General features: G+C 64.1%; 5 protein-coding genes across 10 annotated transcripts; 3 read left to right on the forward strand and 2 right to left on the reverse strand.

Annotated features, from left to right (window-relative positions):
* Positions 1 to 577: 577 nt before the first annotated feature.
* Positions 578 to 1290, reverse strand: NRSN2 (neurensin 2). Its single transcript, XM_049817500.1, has 2 exons — positions 1075 to 1290; positions 578 to 964 (listed from the first exon to the last, which is right to left on the reverse strand). The coding sequence occupies exons 1-2, from the start codon at positions 1249 to 1251 to the stop codon at positions 581 to 583; spliced, it is 561 nt and encodes a 186-aa protein (XP_049673457.1). The 5' UTR covers positions 1252 to 1290; the 3' UTR covers positions 578 to 580.
* Positions 1291 to 3879: 2589 nt separating this feature from the next.
* Positions 3880 to 18864, forward strand: C14H20orf96 (chromosome 14 C20orf96 homolog). 6 transcript variants are annotated; one of them, XM_049817465.1, is made up of 11 exons: positions 9879 to 10281; positions 10581 to 10644; positions 10873 to 10990; positions 11348 to 11490; positions 12059 to 12217; positions 12699 to 12798; positions 13194 to 13351; positions 13474 to 13575; positions 14474 to 14557; positions 14854 to 14972; positions 17888 to 18082. In XM_049817465.1, exons 1-11 carry the CDS (start codon positions 10250 to 10252, stop codon positions 17946 to 17948), a joined length of 1140 nt encoding a protein of 379 aa, XP_049673422.1. In that variant the 5' UTR covers positions 9879 to 10249; the 3' UTR covers positions 17949 to 18082. The 6 variants fall into 6 exon arrangements, with proteins under 6 accessions (XP_049673419.1, XP_049673418.1, XP_049673422.1 ...); XM_049817462.1 differs by lacking the exons at positions 9879 to 10281; positions 14854 to 14972 and adding an exon at positions 3880 to 4159 and having other exon boundaries at positions 17888 to 18859; XM_049817461.1 differs by lacking the exon at positions 14854 to 14972 and having other exon boundaries at positions 9691 to 10281; positions 17888 to 18859.
* Positions 4135 to 8163, reverse strand: SOX12 (SRY-box transcription factor 12). Its single transcript, XM_049817478.1, has 2 exons — positions 7261 to 8163; positions 4135 to 7113 (listed from the first exon to the last, which is right to left on the reverse strand). Exon 1 carries the CDS (start codon positions 8147 to 8149, stop codon positions 7277 to 7279), a length of 873 nt encoding a protein of 290 aa, XP_049673435.1. The 5' UTR covers positions 8150 to 8163; the 3' UTR covers positions 4135 to 7113; positions 7261 to 7276.
* On the forward strand, positions 8358 to 9445 carry LOC126045683 (splicing factor, proline- and glutamine-rich-like). The gene has a single exon (XM_049817096.1). The coding sequence runs from the start codon at positions 8399 to 8401 to the stop codon at positions 9443 to 9445; it is 1047 nt and encodes a 348-aa protein (XP_049673053.1). The 5' UTR covers positions 8358 to 8398.
* A 78-nt stretch (positions 18865 to 18942) lies between the features above and the next one.
* On the forward strand, positions 18943 to 22172 carry REM1 (RRAD and GEM like GTPase 1). Its single transcript, XM_049817477.1, has 4 exons — positions 18943 to 19397; positions 19596 to 19678; positions 20868 to 21072; positions 21265 to 22172. The coding sequence occupies exons 1-4, from the start codon at positions 19082 to 19084 to the stop codon at positions 21540 to 21542; spliced, it is 882 nt and encodes a 293-aa protein (XP_049673434.1). The 5' UTR covers positions 18943 to 19081; the 3' UTR covers positions 21543 to 22172.
* Positions 22173 to 23637: the final 1465 nt, after the last annotated feature.

The raw sequence follows: 23637 nt of genomic DNA on the forward strand, positions 1-23637 counted from the left end.
TTAGCACTGCCCGCTGGTACAGCGAGGACCCTCCTGCCCAGATGCAGCAGCACCCTGGGGCGCAGGGGTGTCCCAGGGGAGCTGAGATGGTTGTGGCCAAGGCAGGAGGTGCACGGCGCTGTGCCGGGCTGGCAGGAGAGGGCACATGGTCCCACGTGCCCCCCGTGTGCCCACCGCTGTGCTCAGCCACCAGCAACAGCCTCCGACAGGGAAACTGGGCCAAATAGTTTCATTCCCAGGTTCTGATACGATTCCACACCAAACCGAATGAGGTGCTGCCGGCGGCGGTGGCTGCCACGCAAAAAGCCGGTGCTCGCGGGGTTTCTGGCGCAGACACAGCAACGGCCACCGAGCCACCAGCGAAGGGATTTCTCGGCATCTTTAGTGAGCAGTGGCAGCTGTGGAAGCCGGGGTGCAGGGGCCGCAGGATGGGGGGGACGATGGGATGTGGCAGCTATGCCGGGACTGAGCCAGATGCTCCGCAGCGCCCACCGCAAACCAGCTCCAGGTGATCCAGCCAGCTCCTGGGGTGCAGCACGGCTTGGCCCCGTGCTGGGCATCACCCGTCGCCTCCCCAGCCTTAGGTGTCCCACCGGGGCTGGACACCATGAACGCGGGAGAAGCCAAAGGACATCGCCGTTCCCACCGGGGCAAAGGCGGTGGGGGGCTGTGGCGGGGGGCTGCCGCACAGGATGGGCGAGAGCTGCTGCTCCTCTTCCCGGGGGCGACGCGGGGCCAGCGCACAGGAGAGGAGCCCGATGGCACCCAGCGCCCCGGCCGCCACGCACAGCGCCATGCCCACCAGCCGGCATGTCCCCAGCACGTGGTTGTACCGCACCGCCTGCACGTCCAGCACCACGAATTCCTCCTCCCCGATCCCTTCCAGCTTCGGGGGCACCAGGGAGACGGCAGCCAGCGCGGCGGCCCCCACGAGCAGGAACAGGGTCCCCGTGGAGAGGCTCACCTGGGGACAGGGCCACCCAAATGTCGTGGCGGGATGCACCCTGCACAGGATGCGGGCAGGGGCTGCATCTCCAGGGGGAGGTGGGAGGAAGGGTTTTCAGGGTCTCTTACCTTCCAGATGAGGGGGGCCCAGGCTCCATGGGGTGAGGATCCATCCCCATCCCCGTCGGGGCTGGCCCCGGTGCAGTCCTCGTAGAAGAGGTGGAGGTAGGAACGGACCCCGTACCACTTCCCCTGCACCACGCTGGGCCCGCGGCCGCAGCTGCAATCCGGCTCACGGGTGGGCATCGGGCCTGGGGGGGCACAGGGGGGCCGGGCCGGGCTGTGGGGAGGGCGACAGGACCCTGGGACCCACAGCCACTGCCCTCCTGCAGCTGCAGCACCCGTAGCGCTGAGTCGGCTCTTGCCCTCGCCCCGGGGTGCAGGGTGGAGGACAAGGCACCAGTGCCGGATGCATGCAGGGGCTATTGTCTGTTTTGGGGACCACCAGGAGGGACCCCAAGAGCTGGCCCCCTCAGGGCTCTGTCTTGGCCACCAGGACCCAGCCAGGGCAGCGAGGCTGAGGCCACATCCTGGGGGTGACCGAGAACATCGCTGCCCTTATCCCAGCGGGGCTTCCACACGGGATGGAGGAAGGGAATCCCCCTGCACCATGGGGACCTGCCCATCCTGGGCCGGATCCAGACCCGGCACAGCCCCAGCGTGGCTCCAGCCGCCGTGTTGGCAGGATCAGGCCCAACATCAGGCCATCTGCAGCCACCCAATCGCCGGCGATGGGGAAGGAGGGGCGGTGGCGGGGAGGGATGCAGCCACCTTTGGGGTGGCCAAGGGGCCGCTGCCTCGTGGGGACACGGCCACCCCGCTGCAGGGATGGGGCCACCGCGTCCCCTCCCTGCACCTGCCATGGGGTATTGCCATGGGAACTGCCTGCTCAGCTCTTGCCAGGGCGGCCCCGCAGCCTGGCGTGTGCGTGGGGATGTGTGCGGAATGTCAGCGAGGAGGGGGGAACCGGAACCCTTTCGGTGCCGGTCGCGGCACTGAACAAAGCCCTGCGCCAGAGAAGCCTTGCGGGGGGTGGCAAACGTGCTGCCCTCGGGACCGGCTGTCCCCCAGTACATCCCCAGCCCCTCTGCCCCAGCCTGGGTGTCCCCGGAACCGGGGACATGTTTGTCCCTCCATCCTCACACAGCAGCAGGGCCCTTCTTGCATGCAGGGGTTTGGGGGAGTCCCAGCCTGGCGCTGCCACAGTTTGGCGGGGGGGGCTTACCCTGGGGACCACCCTGCTGTGTCCCTGGTGCCCATCACTTTACCCCCCCCAAGGCTGCCCTCATCCTCATCCCCCCATGTGTCCCCAGATAGGCTCACCCCTGCCCCCCCCTGCTCCCCCCCCAAGCCCTGCCTGCTCCCCACTTACCTCTGGGGGGGGCAGAGGCCTTAGCACATCCTTCCCCGCCCCAGTCCTGTCCCCAACAACAGTCCTTCTCCTGTCCTTGTGTCCGGGAGGGATCCCACGGCACTGTCCACCGGTGGGCAGCCAGCACCCGGCTTCAATGTCCTCGTCCCAGGGACTTGGGGTGGGGATGGTAGGGGGGCTGTGCCGGGGCTTGGGGGGGGGGAGCAGGCAGAGCAGGTCCCTGCTGCCAGGCCAGGAGCCGCCTCTGCCTGCGGAGCTGGCACAGATGCTGCGTACGGCCGCTGTGCGTGACTCAGAGCCAGGCCGGCAGCGGCGTGCGCACGTGCCTGCGCGGGCAGTGCCAAACACCGGGCACCCAGCCCCGCGTGGCCCTGGCCGGTGGCAAGGTCAGGAGGGCAGCGGTGATGGCCAGCGAGCCGGGCCAGACCCATGGGCCTCCCTGCTTCTGGTCGAGCCAGGCAGCGTCCTGCAGCCGGGGGGTCTGTGCCATCGTGCCGGAGCATCGCTGCCCCCGCGGCTTTGGGGCACCCCAGAGCCCAGGGCGGTGCTGGGTGCTGGCCCAGAGGCGGTGCAGCCGTGTGCTCCCATGGGGCTGGGGCGTCACTGAAGCACGGCCACCCCCCCGGCCACCTCCACCCTCCCTGGGGACAGCCAGGTCCCCCGCATCGCGGCGGGAGGGGCTGGTGGTACCCGGTACCCAAGGATGCTCCGGGCTCCCCTTGTTGCCGTGGCAACAGCGATGGACGGGGAGGGGGGGGTGTATGTGTGTGTGTGTGTGACGCAAGCATCGCGTGCCCCCCGTGGCCCCCCCCCCCCCGAGCCCTTCTGCAGGGCTGGATTATGCCCCCCCCAGCCCCCGAGTGGAGCTGACGGTGCCGTGCACAGAGCAGACACAGCACACGGCACGCGTGGGCACATGTAGAGCCCACGCGCGCATGAAGCACATGTGTGCACAGCGCGGGCATATGCGCACACACGTGCGCGCCGTGCATCCACACGCCGCACACCCAGGCCGTGCACGCGTGTGCAGCCCGCGCACACACACGCACGGGGTGCGGGCACACGCACCGCACACCAAGCGGGTGCTTACGCACGTGCAGGGAGATGCACACACACGCACGTGCGTGCACACACACGGCGACACGCGCGCTCACGCCCCCCAGCAGCGTGGCACTGCTCCCAGGGGACATCCAGCCCGCTCTCCAGGGAACGGTCGGTGCGGGAGCCCCTGGGAACCGGGGCTCAGAGTGGGAGCCCGTGGACCAAGGCGGGAGCTGACATGCCCGGGAGCTGGGCGCTGGCTCCCCCTGGAAGCTCCGCATCCCCCGGGAACGCTGCATCCCCCAGCAAACCCTGCATCTCCCTGGGAACCCCGCATTCCCCAGCAAACCCCACATCCCCCTGGGAACCCCACATCTCCCTGGGAGCTCCACATCCCCCTGGGAGGAGCGAGGCGGCGCAGGAGGAGCCGGAGCCGTGGGCAGCAGACCAACACACTTTATTCCATAGTCACAACAGTCAGGATAACCGTTAGCCGAGCTTCCGCAGAGCCAGAGCCGGCCGCTTCGCATCCCCCGCCGGGACGGGACAGGGGGCCGGGGCTGCCCCTCAGCTAAAAGCCTATTTCTCCAAGACAACAGATACAGGAACCCTTCACTAACACAACACTACAAAGGTGACCCCGAGCGCTGGTGCCCATCCACAGGCTGCGCTGGGGCCCCGCCGGCTCCGGGGGCCCCCGGCCCGCTTGGCCGCCGCCGGGGCGGCTTCTTCCTGAGAGAGGTTTGGTTTATTTTTATTATTCATTTATTTTATTATTATTATTATTATTCGCTTTGTCTCTAGTGATGACGGGATGTCGCACGCACACACGCTCGCACACGCATGCCAGCCAGCACCGGGCAGCGGGGAGGCGGGGGGCGCAGCGGGAGGGGGCCGCACGCTGGGGGGGGTCTCTAAGCACTACAACCACACGGCACAGAAAATCCACCACTGTCCACAACGGTTCCCCCCCGGATAAACAAACCCAGCGAGTCTCGAGGAGGGGGCAGGAGGGGGACGGGGACGGGGACGAAGCGGATGGTGTTGTGCTTGCGGCCGGGGTGGGGGGGGAGACCCCGGCTCTGGCTCCGGTTCTGGCGCTGACCCAGAACCTGCTCCTGAGGAAATGTTTCGCCTGACAGTCCGTGGAGGGAGTGCCCCAGCCCACGGGTGATGCACGGCACCCAGGGGACCCACCGGGACCCCAGGCTGCCCGTGTCCCTGCTGGAAAGAGGAGATGCAGCCCCAAGTTCCAGGGCTGGCAGAGCACACGTATGATGCGAGACCCTCACCGTGGCCTCAGGCCCTGCAGGTACTTGGGGGCTTTGGCTTCCCCACGGATGGGGATGGAGGGCGGGCAGCCGGCAGCCTCGGCGCCTTTCCTGAGCGCCCCTGGCTGCGCACTCCCCGAGAAGGCACCGAGGTGCTGGGCGAGATCTGTGCGCTTCGGAGAGCCCCGGGGGGCCGCAGGACCCCACGGGAACCCCAAACCTGGTTCATGCGTGGGAGGGGGCTTGGGGTACTCCTGGCACGGGGGGTGGGAAGGCAGACCCCCCTCCCCGGGGCGGCGGCGAGGTGGGAGCAGGCTGCCGGCGTCGCGGCTGGTCCGGCGCTTATTTGGCTTTTCCACCTTGGCTGGGGCTGGGGCTGGTGGGGAACGGCCTCGGGGTGGGAGGTGAGGGGGTGGGAGGGGGGGGGGGGCAGGGACGGGGACACGCTCTATACGGGGAACACGTGTCTGATGCGTGACACCCGCCTGCCTCCGCAGGCTGGCACCCGCACCGGGGCTACTGAAACACCGTGGCTAACGCAACGCCGACACACACACGCACAGCTACCGCTACACACCGACACATCTACAATGCTGATGGCTGGCCCTCAGGGAGGTGCCTCGAGGGGACCCCGAGGCCACCCGCGACGGGGCTGGGGGACACCGAGCATCCCTGCGAGGGGCCCAGGGACGCACCTCTCCCTGCGCCGCGGTGCCTGTCCCCACGGCTGAGCCGGAGCCACCGGCATCTGTGGCAGCGGGGCCAGGCCTGTCCCCCTCTCCGAGCCACCCTGGGGGGCTGCCAGAGCCCCGGGAGGGGCGAGGAGGGGGATGCCCTTCCCCTGGTCACGGCTCCGGCCGGCCCCACGGCAACGGGCAGGCATGGGGCAGCCTGTGACCGGAGGAACCGGCAGCCCCAACACAGGGAGGCAGAGCCCCGGGGAGTGGGTGCCCCTCTGCCCCTGGCACCCCCACTGCCCGGGACGGGTCGGAAAGGCTCCCACACACCCGGACCCCCCCCGGGAATCGGGGCCGTGGGGGGACCTCAGAGGCTGCTTCAAGCAGCGGTCCCTGCCGAGCCCAGCACAGCTCCTCCGGGTGCTGCCAGCCCCCCGCCACGGCCACGGCCCCAAGGCTGGCAGCTGGGGGTGACCGGGGTCCCCACCGGCACCCCACACAGCACAGCCGTACCCGAGCGCAGCCCCTGCCCCAGAAACGCAGCCTGCGGCGGCCGCCGAGCCGGCGCTGCAGCCACGTGCTCCCCGGCAGCGGGAGGAGGCAGCTCATTGCAGGGAAGGAGCCATTAGGAAAAGCAAAGAAAAACCCAGCTGGAAGAGTTGCTGTGGCAGGACCTTCCCTGCCGGGAAGCTCCTTGGCGGCGATTTGCCGGGATGCCCCTGCTCTTGGTGCGGTGGAACGCCGCGCCGGAGCATCGCCCACACCCCGCACGCCCACCAGCGTCGGCTCTCGCTGCCCTCGGCCCCGTTTGGGTGGTTGCTTAAGGCAGATTTCCCGCAACATCCCTTGCCAGCCACCCTGCCCTGCCCGCTCCCTGCCACCCCGGCAGCATCGCTCACCGCGGCCGGGCACGCTGGGACCCGGCTCCGCCGGCCAAGGCGAGCCAGCCCAGAGCGGGTCCCGCATGGGCACCGCGTCCAAGGCTCAAATGGGGGCTGGCTGCTTTGGGAAGGGGTCATCCCCGCTGGGGTTCGGGGTGCCTACGGGCAGGGGCTCCCCCCGCGGCACAACCTCCTCCGCAGAACCGCCTGGCGAGAGGGACAACACAGCCTCCCGCGTCCACGTGCGGATCACGTGCGCGCAACTTCGCTCTTCCCAAAGCGAGCGGCGGGGAGCGCGCGCCGCGGGGAAAGAGCCGGTCCTGTGGGACACCGAACCCCCAAAGCCGGAGACACCCCCCACCCCCCCCCCCAAAACGAGGCGTCAGGCAGGGAGGGCTCCGCATGGCTCTGCTGCCCCTGGACGCGGCGCAGCCGGGGATCCCTCCCCAAGGGCTGCAACAAGGAAGAGGAGAAAATTGAAGCCGTGCTTTAAATGCGGTCAAAAAGCAAAAGGAATCGGCCATTCCCTGAGGAATGGGGAGGGCGGCACGGGTGCTCCCGTTGCCCGCAGAGCGGGAGGGAACACGGGGCAGCCACCGGCGGGGATGGCAGCGACCGGGAGCAGCCATGGCCGGCAGCACCGCGGCGGCCGGAGCCGCAGGGGGAAGGGCCCGGGCGCTGACAATGAAAAACCCGGTTAGATGCTCGCATTTCACGGGCAAATAACCGCGGCGGCCAGCCACGCGTCCGGCGGTCACGAGGCGAGAGCCGGACAGACGGACGGATGAGGAGTGGGTGTGTGCCGGGGGGGTGGGGTGAGCAGGGAGCTCTGCCTTCCAGCGCCTTCAAGGCAAAATACCTGATTCCTGCATGTAAACAGCTGGTTTCGGTTCTTTTTATGGTTTTTTTTTTTTCCTGGGGTTTTGTTGGGGGTTTTTTTTTGTGGTATTCTTTTTTGATACGACCTGATTGTGGGGGGGAGGAAAAAAAAAAAAAAAAAAAAAGAGCATTACCTGCAGAGCGCGGGACTCAGTAGGTAAAGACCAAGTCCGAGATGCTGGACATGAGCCAGTCCCCCGCTATCATCTCCGTCACCTCGGGCGTGCAATAGTCCGGGAACTCGAAGTGCGAGGAGCCTCCCCGCGGGAAGAGGTCGTGGTCCTTGTCGAAGACGGACCAGTCCAGGGTACCGCAGGCGGCACCGGCGGGGGCCCGCCCGGGCAGGACCCCCAGCAGCTCTTCCTCCAGCTCCTCATCGGAGGAGCTGAAGGAGGAGGGAGGGGACCCGGCCGACATGGGAGAGGGGGACCCGCTCTCCGGGGACCTCCCCGCATCGGGGCAGGCGGCGGCGGGGCTCGGGGGCGCGGGGGGCTCCTGGGGGCCGCGTTCCCCGGCGGGCGCCGCGGGGCAGTCCTCGACGGGCACCTCCAGCGCGGGTTCCTGCGGGGCGTCGGGGTCGGCGGGCGCTTTGGCGGGCTGCCTGCGGCCGGCGGAGACGCGGCCTAGAACGGAGGGTTTGATCTTCACCGGGAGCCGCGGGCGGGACGCGCCGGTGCCCACCTTGCCCTTTTTCCGTGGCCGGTACTTGTAGTCGGGGTAGTCGGCCATGTGCTTGAGGCGCAGGCGCTCGGCCTCCTTGACAAAGGGGATCTTCTCGGAGTCGTGGAGGAGCTGCCAGCGCCGGCCCAGGCGCTTGGAGATCTCGGCGTTGTGCATGTCGGGCCACTGGTCCATGATCTTGCGACGCTCGTGCTGCGACCACACCATGAAGGCGTTCATCGGCCGCTTGATGTGCCCGCTCGGCGTCTTGCACCAGGCGGGTTCGGCGTCGCGGGTGGGCAACGGGGCGCAGGGCTCCCGCCGAGCCTCCGCGCCCCGGCCCCGCGTACCGCGCTGCACCATACCGGGGCCCGGGACCCCCCCCCTGCCGCCGCCGCCGCCGCCGCCTCTTCTTCCTCCTCCTCCTCCTCCTCCTCCTCCCCGCCCGCCGCCGCCTCCCCGCCCGCCGCTACGCGCCGCGCCGCGCCGCCCCCATTGTGCGGAGCGGGCGGCGGCGGCGGCGGCGGCGGCGGGGCGGGGCGCAGGGGGCCGCACCGGGGCCCGGGGGCGCACGGCGGGGGCGGCTCCGCCGGGGCGGCGGCGGCGGCCCAGATGGTCCGGAGGGGGCCCGGGCCGGGCCGGCGGTCTCCGACTGGGGGATGCTCCACAGCGGTCCGGTCCGGGGATGCTCCGGGATGCTCCGCACCGGCCCGGGGATGCTCCGGGATGCTCTGGACCGGCCCGGGGATGGTCCGCACCGGCCCGGGGATGCTCCGGGATGCTCTGGACCGGCCCGGGGATGGTCCTCCGCCCCGCCCCGGGGATGCTTCCCCCGTTAAGTCGACGGACGCTCCGGTCGGGTGCGGTGCGGAGACGCTGCGGAGGGTCCGGGTCGGGGGGTGCGCGGGGGCGGTGCGGGCAGCCCGGGAGCCGCACGCCCCCCGGTGCCGCTCTTATAGCCGCCGCCGCTCCGCCCCCGGTAAACACCGCCGCGCCGGTTCTGTCAATGGGAGGCACCGCCCCCCCCCCGGCCCATTGGCCGCGGGGCGGGGGGAAATAACCGGCTCCGCCAATGGGCGCCCTCCGGAGAGGGGTTGCTGGAGAGAATGGCAGGGCGGCGCGCCCCGGCCCCGCCGCCACGGCACCCCCGGTAGCTCCCCGTGCCCCCCGCTGAGCAGCGCAGCGTCCCCGGTGACCGCCGGTACCTTCACACGACCGTCCCGCTGCCCCGGCCTGGGCACCCCGGTACCTCCCCGTGCTCTCCGGGACCCACCCGGGGATGCTCCAACTACCGCCAGTACCCGCTCTTCCCCCGGTCTGGGCACCCCGGTGTCCCCGGTGCCCCCTACACCCGCACACGTGGGCCCCTCGCGGACCACCCCCCCGGGAGCGGCCTGGACCCCGCCCCTGCCGGTCCTGCCCACTCTCCCGGGTCCCCCTGGCTCGGGACAGCCCCCGTGCGGTCCCGCCGGGGCTCGCAGCCCTCGGTTCCCCGCGGCGTGGGAAGGCCGGTGCCTTCCTGGACGCGTGTCCCCCCCGCCCGGCCCAGCGGCGTCTCCCCGCGGCTCGGCTGCCGGTGGGTCAGAGCGGGGCGGAGGGTGGGTGGGGGGAACGGGGCCCGCGCTGCCCACGGGGCGGCCACGCGGCTCCCCCCGGTGACACGAGTGGGGCCTCGCCCCGCGCTGCCCGGCCCCGCCAGGCCCCGCCCCTCCCGCCTAGGCCCCGCCCCCTCCGCCGCGCTGCGGGCGGCACCAATGGGGCGGCGGCGGCGGCGGCGGTCCTGTTGCCCCGGAGACCGCGGGCTGCCCGCCAGGGGCCGCGCCCATTGGCTGCCGCCGCGGCGCGCGGCCCCCGCCGCAGGGTGCGCGCCCATTGGCTGAGCCGCCGCCCGCCAGTTGCCGTGGTAACAGGGGCCCGAGCGGGGACCGGGGCCCCGCCGCCGCCGCCGCCGCCGCGGCCTGTCCCGGGCACTGCGGCCTGTCCCGGGGCGCTGCCCGAGCCCCGCTGCCCCGGGGAACGCCACACAAGCCTCCGCCGCGACCTTCCTCATCGCCCTGGGCCTTGCACGGGGCCTGCGGGCGGCGCATGCCCGAGCCTTTCCCGCCCGCCGTGCCCAGCACCGGGCACCGGCCGCGCCGGCTCCGCTATGACCCTGGCACCGTGCATCTTGCTGGGCCATCCCACCCCGACGCACACGGCTCCGGGGGTGAGCCCCCGGCCATTAACATGGCAACGCCCCTAGGGCCGAACAGCTTTGCGGGGCCCTGAGGCGGCTGCCCGGGGCCCGCCGGCGCCGGGGCCGCCCTGCTCCGGGCTCTCCAGGGCGGCCGGCCCTCGCCCCGGTGGATCCCGTCCCGGTGGATCCCGGGCTCCTGCCGTGCGGGGGCAGGGGCGGAGCCGGCAGGGGGCGCCCTTCCCGGGAGCGCGGGCCCCGCCCGGCTTCCGTACCCTCCTGCTGTCGCCATGGAGACCGGCCCGGGAGACGGGGATGCGGGGTACGGGGGATCTCCGGGGGGTCCCAGTGGGACAAAGGAGCGGGCCAGGAGGTCTCCCCGTAGGCGACAGGCAGGAAGATTCCCAGGGAGGCATGGGGTGGGGAGGGGCGCTCCCTATAGGGGATGGGCAGAGGGGTCCCCATGGGGCAAGGAGGAGATGGTGTTCACTTAAGGGTACCATAGCCCGGGGGTGTCACTGCCTCTCTGCTCTGACTTTGGACCCACAGAGGCTTATCCGTGGGGACAGGCAGAGCTGCAGGGCTCGGCCTCCTCGCTGGGGTTACGCTTTTTCCTTCCAGAGCCTGCGCAGAGATGGATGGACAGGGCCCGGGCCCGAATATCACGGAAGAGTTCAAGAGAATAGTAAGTCTCTTGTTCCCCTGGGGTTTATGACACAGCACCATGGTTGTAAACGAGGCATCTCTCAAACAGGCCTGGAGATTTGCTTCTCCGGGCTGGTGAAGGGACGCCGGGAAGCCCCAGAGGAGTTGCAGGGGGGAGTCAGAACTGTGGGTCACATCAGAGAGGTCTCTGCTCACAAACCTCCTCTGACTCCCCATCTTCTCTGTGCTACTGTCGTGCTGAGTTTAGGATTACAGCAAATGGCAGAAGGCAGAAGCAGAGGAGAGGAAATCTCCAGCCCACAGGCTGACTTTGCCACTGCTCACCAGTGAGGACAAGAAGAAGAAAGGGGAGAAGAACAAGCCAGGTTGGGAGAGATTCCTCTGTACACCGCCCTGCTGCCCCTGCCCACTGGTGCTGCTTTTGAGTTAACCCAGTGCTTTCTGCTGGGAGATGTTCAGCAAAAGCCACAAAAAGGAAATTATCCAAGGTGAAATGCTGAGAATAAAGGGGGAGAACTAGAAAAGGCCAGGGAGCGCTTTGTAGGCTTGGCTCCTGGGCTGTAACTGCGAGTGGCTTTTGCTGGGGCCGCAGAAGGTTTGAATTCAGTCTCTCAGTTGTTCTTTTTATTTCTCTCAGGCACATATGACAGGAGAGAGTAGATGTAAGGCATTGAAACCGGACTGTGAAATAAGCACAGGCCTTTCTTTGTTTGTTTCACCAGTTGCATTTATGCTGAGTAAAAAAACACCGTTGCCTTCAGAGACATCATCATCCCAAGAGAAATACAGAAGTTTTACTCAGAGGAAATTAGCGCTCAAGAAGGCTGAATTAGCTAAAACCTTGGAAGAGATCAAAATTACCACAGTACGTGCCACAAATATCCAGTGCTGGGATGTAGGTAGCAAATCCATACAGTTACCCTGGCTGCCTTTACGGAGGAAATTCTAGCAGCCTGACTCACTCTTGCAAAATGGCATGTGTTTATTTATTAATACACTGGAGGTAATTATGCTGCTCTGCTTAATGCTGGTGAAATCTAACCTTGATATTGTCTATGAAGAAAAATTAAGAGAAACCAAGAGAGAGTCCAGACTGTAGCAGTAGGAGGGATGAGATTTAGGAAATGTGACCTGTTAGAAAAGACTGTCAGTATCAGATTTTCTGTCTAGCAAAGAGAAGGTTGAGGTGGAGGACGTGACCACACCTTTTTAGTAGGTGAAAGATGGTTATAAAAGAGACGGTGATCCTGCAGCTGGTAGAAAGGAATGTGGGAGCAAGGGTGTGCTGTATGGGGGAAGTCAGAGTGCCTCAGCAGTGAGGCTGCTGTTACCATGGCACAGGAATGTCCCGGGGATGGCAGACGATGCTATGAAAACTTGGGGTGGGTGGGACTGGTGGAATCTGCAACACTTTAATCCACAAATGCATGCAGAATCTGACCAATCTGAAGAAAAATGCTGTCGAGGAGCTGAAGCAGCGCAGTGCTCACCTGGCAGAGACCAACTGCCGGCTGATGAAGGGCATCCAGCACACTGATGACAGCACTGCCAAGCAAGCCAGGAGCCTGCTGCAGCGGTATGAAGTACTTCAGGTGAGGCTTTAAGGTTGACCAACAGACCCAATTCAGCAGAGTGCAGAACTTCCCATTACTCATTAGTACTGGAGAAGGGTCAGGCGCTGCCCAGCCCCTTGCAATGCACCAAGTGTGACTGGAGCATCCCCAGTCCCGCAGGGAGCTCTCTGATGCCCAAAGATCCTGTGAAGTGCTCTTGTTTTGTGCCTGTGTTTTAAAGTCATGAGAGCACCCTGACTGTAACTGTCCCAAGCAACAGTAGTCACCCCGTAACAGCCCAAATCCATCTCTCTGTAATGTCCTTGGCTCCAGCTGGCTCCTGAAGCACCACTCTGCTCCCCAGAGCAGCTCCCGTGCACAAGCTGGCAGCAGCCACAGCAACGGATTCCTCTGTCCTGCTAATGCAAGCAACAGCACATGAGAGGAAGGTCATGGATGGTGCAGGGGGACGTTTCAGAGCTCTGTGGAATGAGCAGTGACTGGATTTCTCCCTGTGCAGAGGGTGAAGGCAATCGTGCAGACTTTCAATCAAAATCGGCTGGATACAGCAAGGGCAGAGCTCCAGGAAACAGAAAAAACAATGGAGAAGAATCTGGGAAGTGAGTTGCTCGCATTACTATGAAATGCAGTCTATACAACTGTGTTACCTTCTTATGAGGTTAAAGATACTGTGTTGATCTTATAAACATCAGACAATTTCAGGTCTGAGAATGAATCCCATTTGCTCTGTGGGGATGATCTTCCCGTCAGCCTGTCAGGACAGAGAGAGCCCTGTGACACCCGGCAGTCTGTGCTCAGGGGGGTGGGAAGAATTGCTCCTTGCAGGAGGGCAGGATCTGGTCAAAGTGGTCTGACTTGGGGTAGCCGTTCCCTCTTCCCTCAGGGTGTGTAATCTCTGTAGAGAGGATTCAGGCAAATGCAGGACAGACTCCTTAGTGAAGAACGAAGCTCTGGAACCCCTGGTTTGAGATTTTCTGTTTTGACTTTCAATCAGAGCTACAGCAGCAGCTGGATGAAGTCACATCAAAGGTACAGGTTCTCCAGGATGAGCTCAGTGTCCTGCGCACCTACATCGACGGGCAGTATCCGGAACAAGCTGTCCAGATAGCCCTTCTGCAGCGCAGCATCCAGAAACTGAAGGAGCAACAGCAGGTGCTGAGACCTCTCTTGCAGTGTTGCCGGGGAGGAAGGAGAGGGAAGGGGAGGAAGGAACGTGACGGTTATCTTGCCTAATGCTCCTGTTGTTTCTGTGCACTCCTTCCTGCTGTTCTCAGGAGGAGATAGGCAAGACAGAAGAAATGGGGAAGGCCATCTTGGAGGAGCTGGAAGAGAAGGCACGGGCAGAACAAGAAGCACTATTACAGAAAGTCGTGGAGGTTTGTGGAACTCCTGAGACATCCCAGCAAGGGGAATCAGTTTCTGGGAGCTGGGATACAAGGCAGGGGCTGCCACACATTGCCCATTAGCCCAACAGCACGGTGCAGCCAGCACCCAAAGAGTAAGAAAGCATTGCTGCTCCCCTCCTGATGCCATACTGGAGCTGTTTGTCAGGCTGGGAGGGTACATGAGATGCACTTCTGACTTGCTGCTGTAGTCTGGTGTGTTAAAATATTCTCAGACTCACTCCTGAGAGATTGCCACGTGGAGGTGAGTGCACTGTGACCCAACATTCACCCTGCTTTTATGGTCCCTGTTGTATTACATTATTTAGGTAGCTGCTTCACTAATTGGCTGTGACACTGCTGTGGCAGCGCACATATGTTTGTAATAAATTCATGAGGATATTAAACTATATGCAGCACTACAGAGCAGGGACTGCTGTCGTTCTTCCCAAAATAGGAGGAACTGTTGCACAGTTCCTGCTCGCATGATGTGCTTAGCACTTTTCCTGCGTTAGCAGCTTGAGAGCACCAGGAAAGTAATTAATTACTGAGTCAGTTTACAGCCTGCTCTGATGCAGAACTGCTGTGCCCTTTTACAGGTGAATCTGGAAGCACAGGTGATACAAGTTACCCAAGCAATATTAACAAGCTTTGCCTGGGAAACTGAACTGGATCTCTTGAGTTCCTCAGTCTTGTTCTATAATCGGCACAATGTGATCTCAATGATAGTCTTTCTAGAGCTGGAACCCAAACCTTGTTCAAGCAGAAATCATTTTCTTGAAGAGCGATGCACCTGGACATGGCCAGCGTTGGCACCCAGCAGTGGCAGGGTTTCATGCTGGTGGTTACTGTGGAGTTTCTTCAGCTGGTTTTCTTCTCTTCACCCGCACAGGAGACGTTGCTGCACCAGGACGGCCTGAAGCAGATGGTGATAAACAACCACATTCTGCGATGTGAAATACTGAGGCAAAGGGAGGTAAGCGAGCTGGGGAAGAATGAGCGCAGTGCAGCAGAGCCAGCCACCCTCAGTCCTTTCCCTTCACGAGGATTTTGTCTGCCTTAGTGGGGTACGTTACCTTCCATTTCCACTGGAGTCAGTGGGCTGGTAGAACATCCTGAGGACGAGCAGTCCAGCAGGTATTTCAGGAAGCCTGTTAGGGGCTCACTTGCACAAGGGGTGTTTTCTAGCTCTGCTGTTTGCAAAATCTCTAAAACTTTTAATTCCTGCTTCTATTGCAAAGTAAAGGACTCTTAGAAGTGTCATTCATTCAGATTATTAAGGACCTGGAGGAGGAGATTAGTGAGCTGAAGAGAAGCATCCAGATGCTCCGCCAGAGTGCAAGAGACCCAAGAGAGCTGATCTTTCCTGACGTTCTTCTCCACAGACCAAAGTAAGGCTGGTCAGTGGGCTTGCACAGCCCTTTCTCTGTGGCCTTGGGCTGCAAAGTTGTTGGCACTGAGTGCTGATAACCTTACCCCATTGTTTCCACAGACATCACTGTTAAACCTACGCCCAGCCTGGGGTATAAACCCACAGTTACATTGGGTTCTGCCTGGAAAGATGACTGCAGGGTCTTGTGGTCTTGCCTAAGAGCAGCTGGGAACTAGCCACAACTCTAATACTGGTCACATCGCATCTCTCTTCTGGGCTTCCCTTTGTGCAGCCTGCAAGTGGAGATGATCAGTGGCTGCAGCTGGGGACAGTCAGGACCAGCAGAGCTTTTCAAGGCCCTTGTGCCTACACTGACTCTTACTTTATTGTTATTTTCACTTCGTGGTTAGGAAACAAAACTGAGGGAAGGGGGCAGGCTCATGAGGAACATCCCTGTCAAGGCAGGTCTTGCCCATCTAGAGCTGCCTTGCTGGTTGTGTGAAATGGCACCAGCAGTCTGTCAGAACAAAGAGGGGCAGCTGTTTCCCTAATATGTAAAAAAATGTGCCGGCAGCATTGGCTGGCAGCAAAAAGGCAAAACTTTGTTATCTTTCTCACTGCTCTTTCCCTGCCCCAGTTCTCTGGTAGCTAATTACTTCCCGAGTGGAGGTTGTGGGTAATCCTCACTCCTGCTTACCAGTGTGTGCTGTGCTGATACTGGATATAAGAATTACAAAGTGTAAGGTGAATCCTCACTTAGTGTTGATGGGGAGAAGGCCCTGCCAGCTCTATCACAGGAATACTGGGCTCTCCTCTCCAGGGACAGACCCAGACAGGCCAAGTCCATGGGCTGAAGCATACCAACAGCCGTGACAAGCTGTTTTCCACCGTACCCACGGCAGGCTGAAGCCGTAACGCTGTCCCTTGTCCCATGGCAGTGGGATCTTACCCAGGGCAGGACAAATCACAAAAATCGGAAATGATTTAGAGGTGCCTCGGTGCCTTGGCTTTCTGCGCTGTCTGCTGACCAGGGGTATAAACCTGAGAAAAAAAAATAGGGTCAAATGTGTTTAGATCTTGAGCATGCTATAGCCTGAAACCCGTAGTTGTATGCAGAACAGCATGCATATGTGCGTTTATTTACAGCAACTGCCTATACAAATTGTTCTTGGCACAGAGACGTCTGTTAATGGAGTCATTGCTTTCCAGCGCGTCCCGCCGCTGCAGGTGCAGGCCAGCCCCTCAACTCCTCCACACCTCGCATGCACACAGGGGTTATTTTGCATGAAAATATCATCCCTTGGGCTGAGCAGGCGCTCGCCCAGCAAACCGCTGGTGGTACAGGTGACAAGAGGGGCTAGATCTTCCACTCCAGGGCCTGGGTTTTAGCTGGAAGCCAGGTATGGCTGCAGCACTGTGGAGGCACGAGCTGAAGCAGGAGGAAAGCCTGGAATGTGTCAGGAGATGGCGAGGGGAGGCGAGCGGCTGCGTGATGGATTAGTGCAACTTAATTTTTTTCCGATAAAAAAATGATGAAAAAAGGGAATTAATTAGCCTTGACAGCTGGTGGGGCTGGGGTTACTGAGGGTGGCTGGGAGAAGAGTTAAAAATAGCAGGAAGGCCCAAGTGGAAAGTTTCTGTAACATCACAAGTCAGGCATTTGGTGCTTACCCGCCCTGACAGGCAGGAGCCCGTGCCAGAGCCCTCTCCGCCATCCCTCAGCCCTTTCCCACTGACCTCCCTGCAACTTTTCACACGACTTCACCAGCCCTTCGTTTTTTCTAATTAACCCTTTGGTTCCAGACACCGGATTTGCTTCTTGAAAGAGCAAAATCAGACACAAGCTACACTCAGCCTGGGAGCATAAGGGTGCGTAGGAGCGCCCGACTCTTGCTGGCCCTCTTTGGATCTCTGTGTGCTGCTGGCAGCCCGCAGAGCCCGGAGGAGCTGTAACCCCCTGTGTATCCGTTCCCATCGGCATGTTAGTTTCCCCTCATTCAAGATCCTCTTGCTTCAAGGGGCCCCGGGTGGATTTCACCAGCATCTTCAAGCCCTGTGCTGTGGGGACTCTGGATGCACAGTTTGTCCCGGACTGAGACGGAGATGGATGAGCGCAGCTCTGAGCGAGCACAGCTCTGAGCGAGCACAGCTCTAAGCAAGCCCAGCTCACTGTGCTTGTCCTCTCTCTGCGAGAAAGCAGATGTACCCGGCTGTTCCGACGGGCTTTCTCCACTGCTGTTTGTCTTTTGGGATTGACAGTGAGGGGCGGCTAATTTCATTCCTTCTCCCTCTCAGAGCCCCAGGGTTATGTCTGGCTCTGCCTCGCCGAGAAGGCCAGCAAGCTCCGAGCCTGCCCTGCGAAGGGCTTCGTTGCAAGCATGGCCTAAGAAAGGGCCATGGAGCAGGGCTCAGGCTTGGAGCTGATTTCTTTTGTAGGCAGAGTGGTTAGCGGCCAGGGTAGATGGTGAAGGGTGAGCTGAAAAGCAAAATAGTGCTGGGCTGAGCTAGTGGTTGGGCAGGGCTCTGGTTCATGCTGAACAGGGAGTGTGCACAACAACCCTCATCTGGTTTTAAAGGGTTTTTCCCCCTGCTCCCACCAGCTGCTTGCTTTGTCCTGTGTCCCAGAACAAGTGTCTGGGCCCTCCCCACTAAAAACCAGTCCTGGACCCTGGGGACACAGAGAAGATGGCACAGCTAACGCACAGCAGGCTTCCCTCCACCCACCCCAAGCCCTCTGATCCCCACATGCAGGGGATCGGCTGCCTCCGAGCTCCGAGTGGGCTGCGCAGAGCATCCGAGCAGTCGCCCACCTCCCGCCCTGGCCATGCAGGAGCTTCTCCTCCTCTTCCTCCTCCTCTTCCTCCTCCTCCTCCTCGCACGGCGGCTTATTCCCACTCTTCACTTTGCCCCTCCTAACTTTCCTCTCTCCCTTAGATGCACGCCAGATACCGAGGTGGTCCTCAGCCTCCCTGCCAAGGAGACGCCGCTCATCTGACACTCGGCCAGGCTCCCCTCGCAGGCCCCTCGCCCAGCACACGGTGTGGCCGGGCTTGGATGAGGTGCCAAGCTGCGAAGCCCCCTCCTTTGCCGTCAGCACTTCTCCGCCCCAGCCCCGCTCAACCGCCTTGGGGACTCGCTGATGTGGTTTTTATGGTCCAGTAAAGGTGCTACCGTCATCCCTGGGCTGTGCTGTGCTCATGGGGTAATGCCAGAGGGGTTGAAGCCCAAAGGGGCCTCCCTGTCGCTGTGAGGGGTGTCCCGGGAGCAGCCCTGGTGCCACAAGGCCCTGCCAGCGCGTCCCAGTGCGGGTGGGACTGGGTCCCAGCGCGGGGTCAGAGCGGTGCCCGCACGGAGCCGGTGCTTGGGTGGTTTGGTGCCAGCGGTAGGTCTGGGCCAACCGACGGCTTCAAATAAAACCGGCTCCTGTTCTCACCCGTGCCAAGCCAGCCTCCGGCCGCGCTTGCCGTCGTTACGGTGCCGCGGTGTCTGCCGAGCAGGGCTCCGAGGACCCGGCAAAGCGCAGCCCCGCCGGGCACCGGGCAGGACCGGTCCCCGGGCTCGGCTCGCTCCTTACTTGGCGAAGCAGCGGAGCCGTGCGCTGCCCCACGCCGCCGCGAGATGGAGCCGGGCCGGGGCTGGCGGGGAGCACGACCGGGGACCGGGGGGACTGGGGGGACGGAGCCCTGCCCCGCGCAGGACGGGGGAGCGTGGCGGAGCCCCCGGCCACAGCGGCGTGGCAGGGGCATCCCGGTGCTACCGCCCTACTCCTCCCCGCTCCCCGGGACCGAGGGGACGCGCCCCGGGGGAACTCGTCGTTCCCCGACACCGGGAGCCCCGCGGAGACCTCGGGGACCGGACAGGGCGGCCGGGGCCGGGGCCCGGGCCCGGGGCCGGTGCAGGCGGGAGGTGTGTCCGGCGGGGGAGGGACCGGGCGCGGCGCGGGGGGGGGGGGGGGGGGTGTGTGCTCCACCTCCCGGGGTTTAAAGCCCCGGGCCGGGCGGCGGCGAGCCTGTCCCGGAGCAAGTTGTGCCCGAGTTACCGCCGGTTCGGACGGATACCGGCACCGAGACTGACACCGGGAGGGGCGCAGGGAGCCGGGGCACCTGGGGGCTGCCCTCGGTGCCGCAGATGACCCTGAACACGCAACGCGGGAGCAAGAGCCCGCTGCGGAGGAGGGCCAGCACCCCTCTCCCGCGGCCGGGGGTGCCGGGTGTCACGTCGCGGGGGGAGGCTTGTCACCCCCAGCTCGGTCACTCCGCGTCCGAACCGGGCGGCAGAGCAGCGGCACCCCGGGGCAGTTGGTCTTCCGACTCTTCGGATTCCTCCGGCTCCTGGGAGCCCCTGTACCGCGTGGTGCTGCTGGGTGACTCCGGTGTGGGCAAGACCAGCCTGGTCAACCTCTTCGCTGGTGTCCAGGAGCGGGACCTGCTGGAGCAGCACGGAGGTGGGTGCCCGGTGGGAGGCTGGTCGGGGCCCCTCTGTGGCAGGGTCGCCCACCGTGGGACCTGGAGGAGGTGGCGGGGGTGCACGGCCCTGTGATGGGAAAAATCCGTGTGCGAGGCGGAGAGGAGACCGGTGCCAGGACTGGGTCTCAGCTGCCCGGGCGGTGCCGTGCCAACTGGGTTCTCCCGGTGTCTTGCAGAGGCCTCGTACGAACGCACGCTGTCCGTGGATGGCGAGAAGACCACGCTGCTGGTGATGGACACCTGGGAGCCGGAGCAGCGGGTACGGCAGGGTCGGGGCTGGGTGCTGCGGGGAGCCTGTGCTGCTGGCAGGGCCGGGTGTGCTGGGATGTGCCCGGGGGACGTTGTGTGGGCACAGCCGCTGCTTCGGAGCCTCTGAGCTCCATGAAGCTCCCTGGGGCTTTCCCTGCCATGTCCAGGGTTTGCCACTGCCCTCACCGTGGAGCAGGACATGCACTGGGCAGGAGAGGGGCTGGCGGTCACGTCTCTGGCTGGCTCTTTGCCCACCTTTCGCCAGCGTGGGAGGTTGCCCACCGTGTTCTCGCCAGCGGGGGCTCTCGTGGTGAGGCACCGGGAGCACAGGGTGTCCTTCTCACGAGGGGTGGTCGGGCTGGGCAGGAAGAAGGGTCTGTGAGGAAGGAGGGTGGTGCCAGCCTGCTTCGAAATGTGTGGAAATGGTTTGGGAACAGGGCTGAAGGAGCCGACTGGGCAAATCCACATGAGACGGTGCCACCAGCCAGGACACATGTTTTCATAAGGCAGAGCTGTGGCCCTGAGAGCCTGGCACAGGGCATTCCTTCCGCTCAGTGCACAGAGGCATCTCGTGGGCAGAAATGCCAGCGCCGCTGTCACGGCCTCCCTCGAAACCCCCCTTTGCCTCCTTCCGTGCCAGGGCTGGCGTTCCTGCGGGTGCCACCAGGCAGTGACCGAACCCCTGGAGCGGGGATGGAGCCGGTTCCCAGGCTGTGAATGCGGGCACTGCACTCACGTGGGTTGGGGCTGCATTTTGCACGTTCAGCTGCACTCTTTGGAGATGCCCCAGCACCATAACGCTCCGACAACGGCCCTTTATTTCCACTATTGCCTAATCCCACCCTGCCCAGCAGGGACCAGTGCCTGGTTCATGCAGGGCCCTGCACCCATGACGCTGGTGTTGCGTGGCCAAGGGCGGCTCCAGGAGGTGCAGCCTCAGCCCCCCTGAGCCAAGCTGAGCCCACAGCCCTAATTTGTTGCTGATAGAGGAGGAAACTCTCAAACAGCCCACAAAATCAGGAGCTTTTAATGTGCATTTTATTAATGGGGCCACATGTCTGCTCCCCAAGGTGCTGAGGGCGGTGGGGAGTGCTGGCAGGTCCCATCGGTGCTGGGGTTCCCCCGCTGTCCCCGGCAGCGGTCAGGGCTGCCAGCAGCCCCTGCAGAACTGTGACATCTCGTTCCCCATGCGGTGGCAGGGTGAGGAGAGCTGTCGTCGCAGCCAGTGCCTGCAGGTGGGGAACGCCTACATCATCGTCTACTCCATCACCGACCGGGGCAGCTTTGAGAGCGCCTCGGAGCTGCGCATCCAGCTGCGTCGCGCGCGGCAGGCCGAGGACATCCCCATCATCCTGGTGGGGAACAAAACCGACCTGGTGCGGTGTCGCGAGGTCTCCGTTGAAGGTGAGTGGGAGGGTCTGGCTGGTGGGGACCACCGGGGAGGGCCCTGCACCCAGGCTCCCTGCCCAGCTGCTTCCCCCGCATCTGTCCCCTTCTCCTTGGATGTTCAGCCGCTGCCCCGCATGTGGCAGCACCCGTTCCCCAGTGCCCGGGGTGCCAGCGGGGCCGTGCCCCCTCCCTGCCTTTCCCTTGCAGAGGGCCGTGCCTGCGCCGTGGTGTTTGACTGCAAGTTCATCGAGACGTCGGCGGCTCTGCAGCACAACGTGGCCGAGCTCTTCGAAGGGGTGGTGCGGCAGATCCGCCTGCGCCGCGGGGGCAAGGAGGCCCGCGTGCGCCCCTCGCCCGGCCAGAAACGCAAGGAGAGCCTCACCAAGAGGGCCCGGCGCTTCCTTGACAGGCTGGTGGCCAGAAACAGCAGCAAAGGGGCCCTCAAAGTCCGCTCCAAGTCCTGCCACGACCTGTCCGTGCTCTGAGAGCTGCCGGCTTCCCGTCCCTCCGCACACGCAGGCTGGGACTCTCCTCTCTCTGCCAGCAGCGTTGGCCGGTGGCTCCACAAAGAGCCCAGACGGGTCCGGAGCGATGCTGAGGACGTGGAGCTGTTTTAACCGGTGCTGAGGGATGCCCGGGGTGCTCTGGATCCGGCCGGTTCCCCTCCAGGAGGGGGGACAAGTGGGGCCGGGTCCCCTGGGCTGCAGAGGGTGGGATGGGCACCTGCACTTGGGGTGGTGGGATCCTGGATTACATATGCTCCTGGGGAGCCGGAGGTGAAGGGTGGCCGTGCCCTGGTGCAGGGCTGCCTGCAGGGCTGGAGGCTGCCGGCAGTGTGGCAGGTCCCGCTCGTGGTGCCCGTCCTTTGCAGGGGAGCAGGGACCGGCGAGGGCACCATAGCGGTGTCCACCTCGAGGACATCCTGGAGCCTGGCCAGGGAGAGGGGCTGGGGGAGCACCGGCAGCATCGCCTGGCACCCCCAGCCCCTCTGTGCCAGGGCTTTGTGCCATGTCTCCCTGGCACCAGTGTTTCTTTGACTGAGGTTTTTCTGCTATCACTGTACCGGTGCAATGGGGAAAACCCTTGATCTGCAGAATAAACCACATCAGGGAGGTTGCTGGTCTCTGCTGGGTCCCTGCCGTGGGCAGCCGCATCCTGGAGCCGCGTGGCCGGATTCAAGCCCAGTTCCTTGCTGGCAGCTGGGGCAGAGGACCTGCCTCCTGCTCCAGCCAGGCCTTGGCAGGCTCCATCTTCACCAGCTGAAACCTCTCGGGGCAGGGAAAGCCTCCGTCCAGGGCTTCCTTTGGACACCTTTGCTGGAAATCCTGATTCCTCACCCAGTGGTCGCAGCATCGTCCCCTCTGATGGCAGAAACCCCCCGCCCCCCCCCCCCCCGCACCTCCCAGGTCCCGGTTGGCTCTGAAAAAGCCTCTGGGAATGGCTGAGCTCCGCTGAGGTGCAGGTTTCAAGCCCCTGAGCACCGTGGGAGCCGCAGCCTGGGCATGGAGCCGGGCGCTCGGTGGCTCCTGGTGCCCCGGGCAGGGGCAGGGAGGCAGGAGCCGACCAGCGTGGCACCGGCCGCAGCGCGGTACAGCCGGGAAGGGACGTGCTTGGCTGCAGCAAGCAGCAAGTGACCCCGGGCACCCGGGGAGGCGATGCTGGAGCCGCGTGGGCTCTGCTGGTTGTTTTTAGGCTGTGCTGCCGGCAATCAGCCGGGATGCCGTGGGGTAGCCTGCTCAGCGGGCCCAGCGCCAGGGAGGATCAGCCGTGCCCTCCCTGCCCGGGTCAGGTCGAGAGTTTCCACTCGCTCTGAGGCTCGAGCGTGGGGAGCCGCTGGCCGTGGCCGGCACGGCGCAGGCCAGAGAGGGGGGTCACCAGCGCAAAGGGGACACGGAGGTGGAGCAGCACCCTGTCCGTGTGGGAAAACTGTCTCTCCGCAGGTGCAAACCCCAGCGAGGGCTTCTCCCTGCCAGCTCTGTCCCCAGGACCAGGGAAGCCCGCTCAAGCTTTTCTCCGTTGGTGACCGCGGCATCGCTGCTCTCTCCTTGCTGCTGTTCCAGCTCCGGCTATTTTGCTGGGGCCCTGCCCTGGAGCTCCCCACACCCCGGTTCCTGGTGCTGCTGGCTGCGATGCTGCGGTTCACACAGCATCAGTCACACCGGGGTCGGGGGCTGCACACCGGGGACAGGGGCTCCTTGCTGCTGCGGGTCCCTCCCACAGCTGCAGCCGGCGTTTCCCTGCAGCAGGAGGCGGAGGGGGGGGCACGGGATGGAAAGTTGGCAGCCAGCAGTGAGGGGAGTGGAAAGAATGAGCTCAAACCCAGAAAAATGCGGCCGCGCCGGAGGGTGGGAGGAGAGGCCAAGGGGGGCCACGGCGAGGCGCTGGGAAACGAAGGGAGGAAGGAAGGCGGAGGCGCTGGCGGGGGGCCAGGGGCTGCCTGCGGCCCCCAGCTGGGCCCACAGTTGGGGCAGGTAGTGCGGGGGCTTGGCGGCCCCTCCAGCAAGTGCTCTCGGGGCTATCCCAGTGCCATCCGTCCCATTACCATCCATCCCTGGTTGTCCACCGGCCCCAGTGCAACCT

This window comes from Accipiter gentilis, chromosome 14 (genome assembly GCF_929443795.1).
Source record: "Accipiter gentilis chromosome 14, bAccGen1.1, whole genome shotgun sequence".
Lineage (NCBI taxonomy): Eukaryota > Metazoa > Chordata > Aves > Accipitriformes > Accipitridae > Astur > Astur gentilis.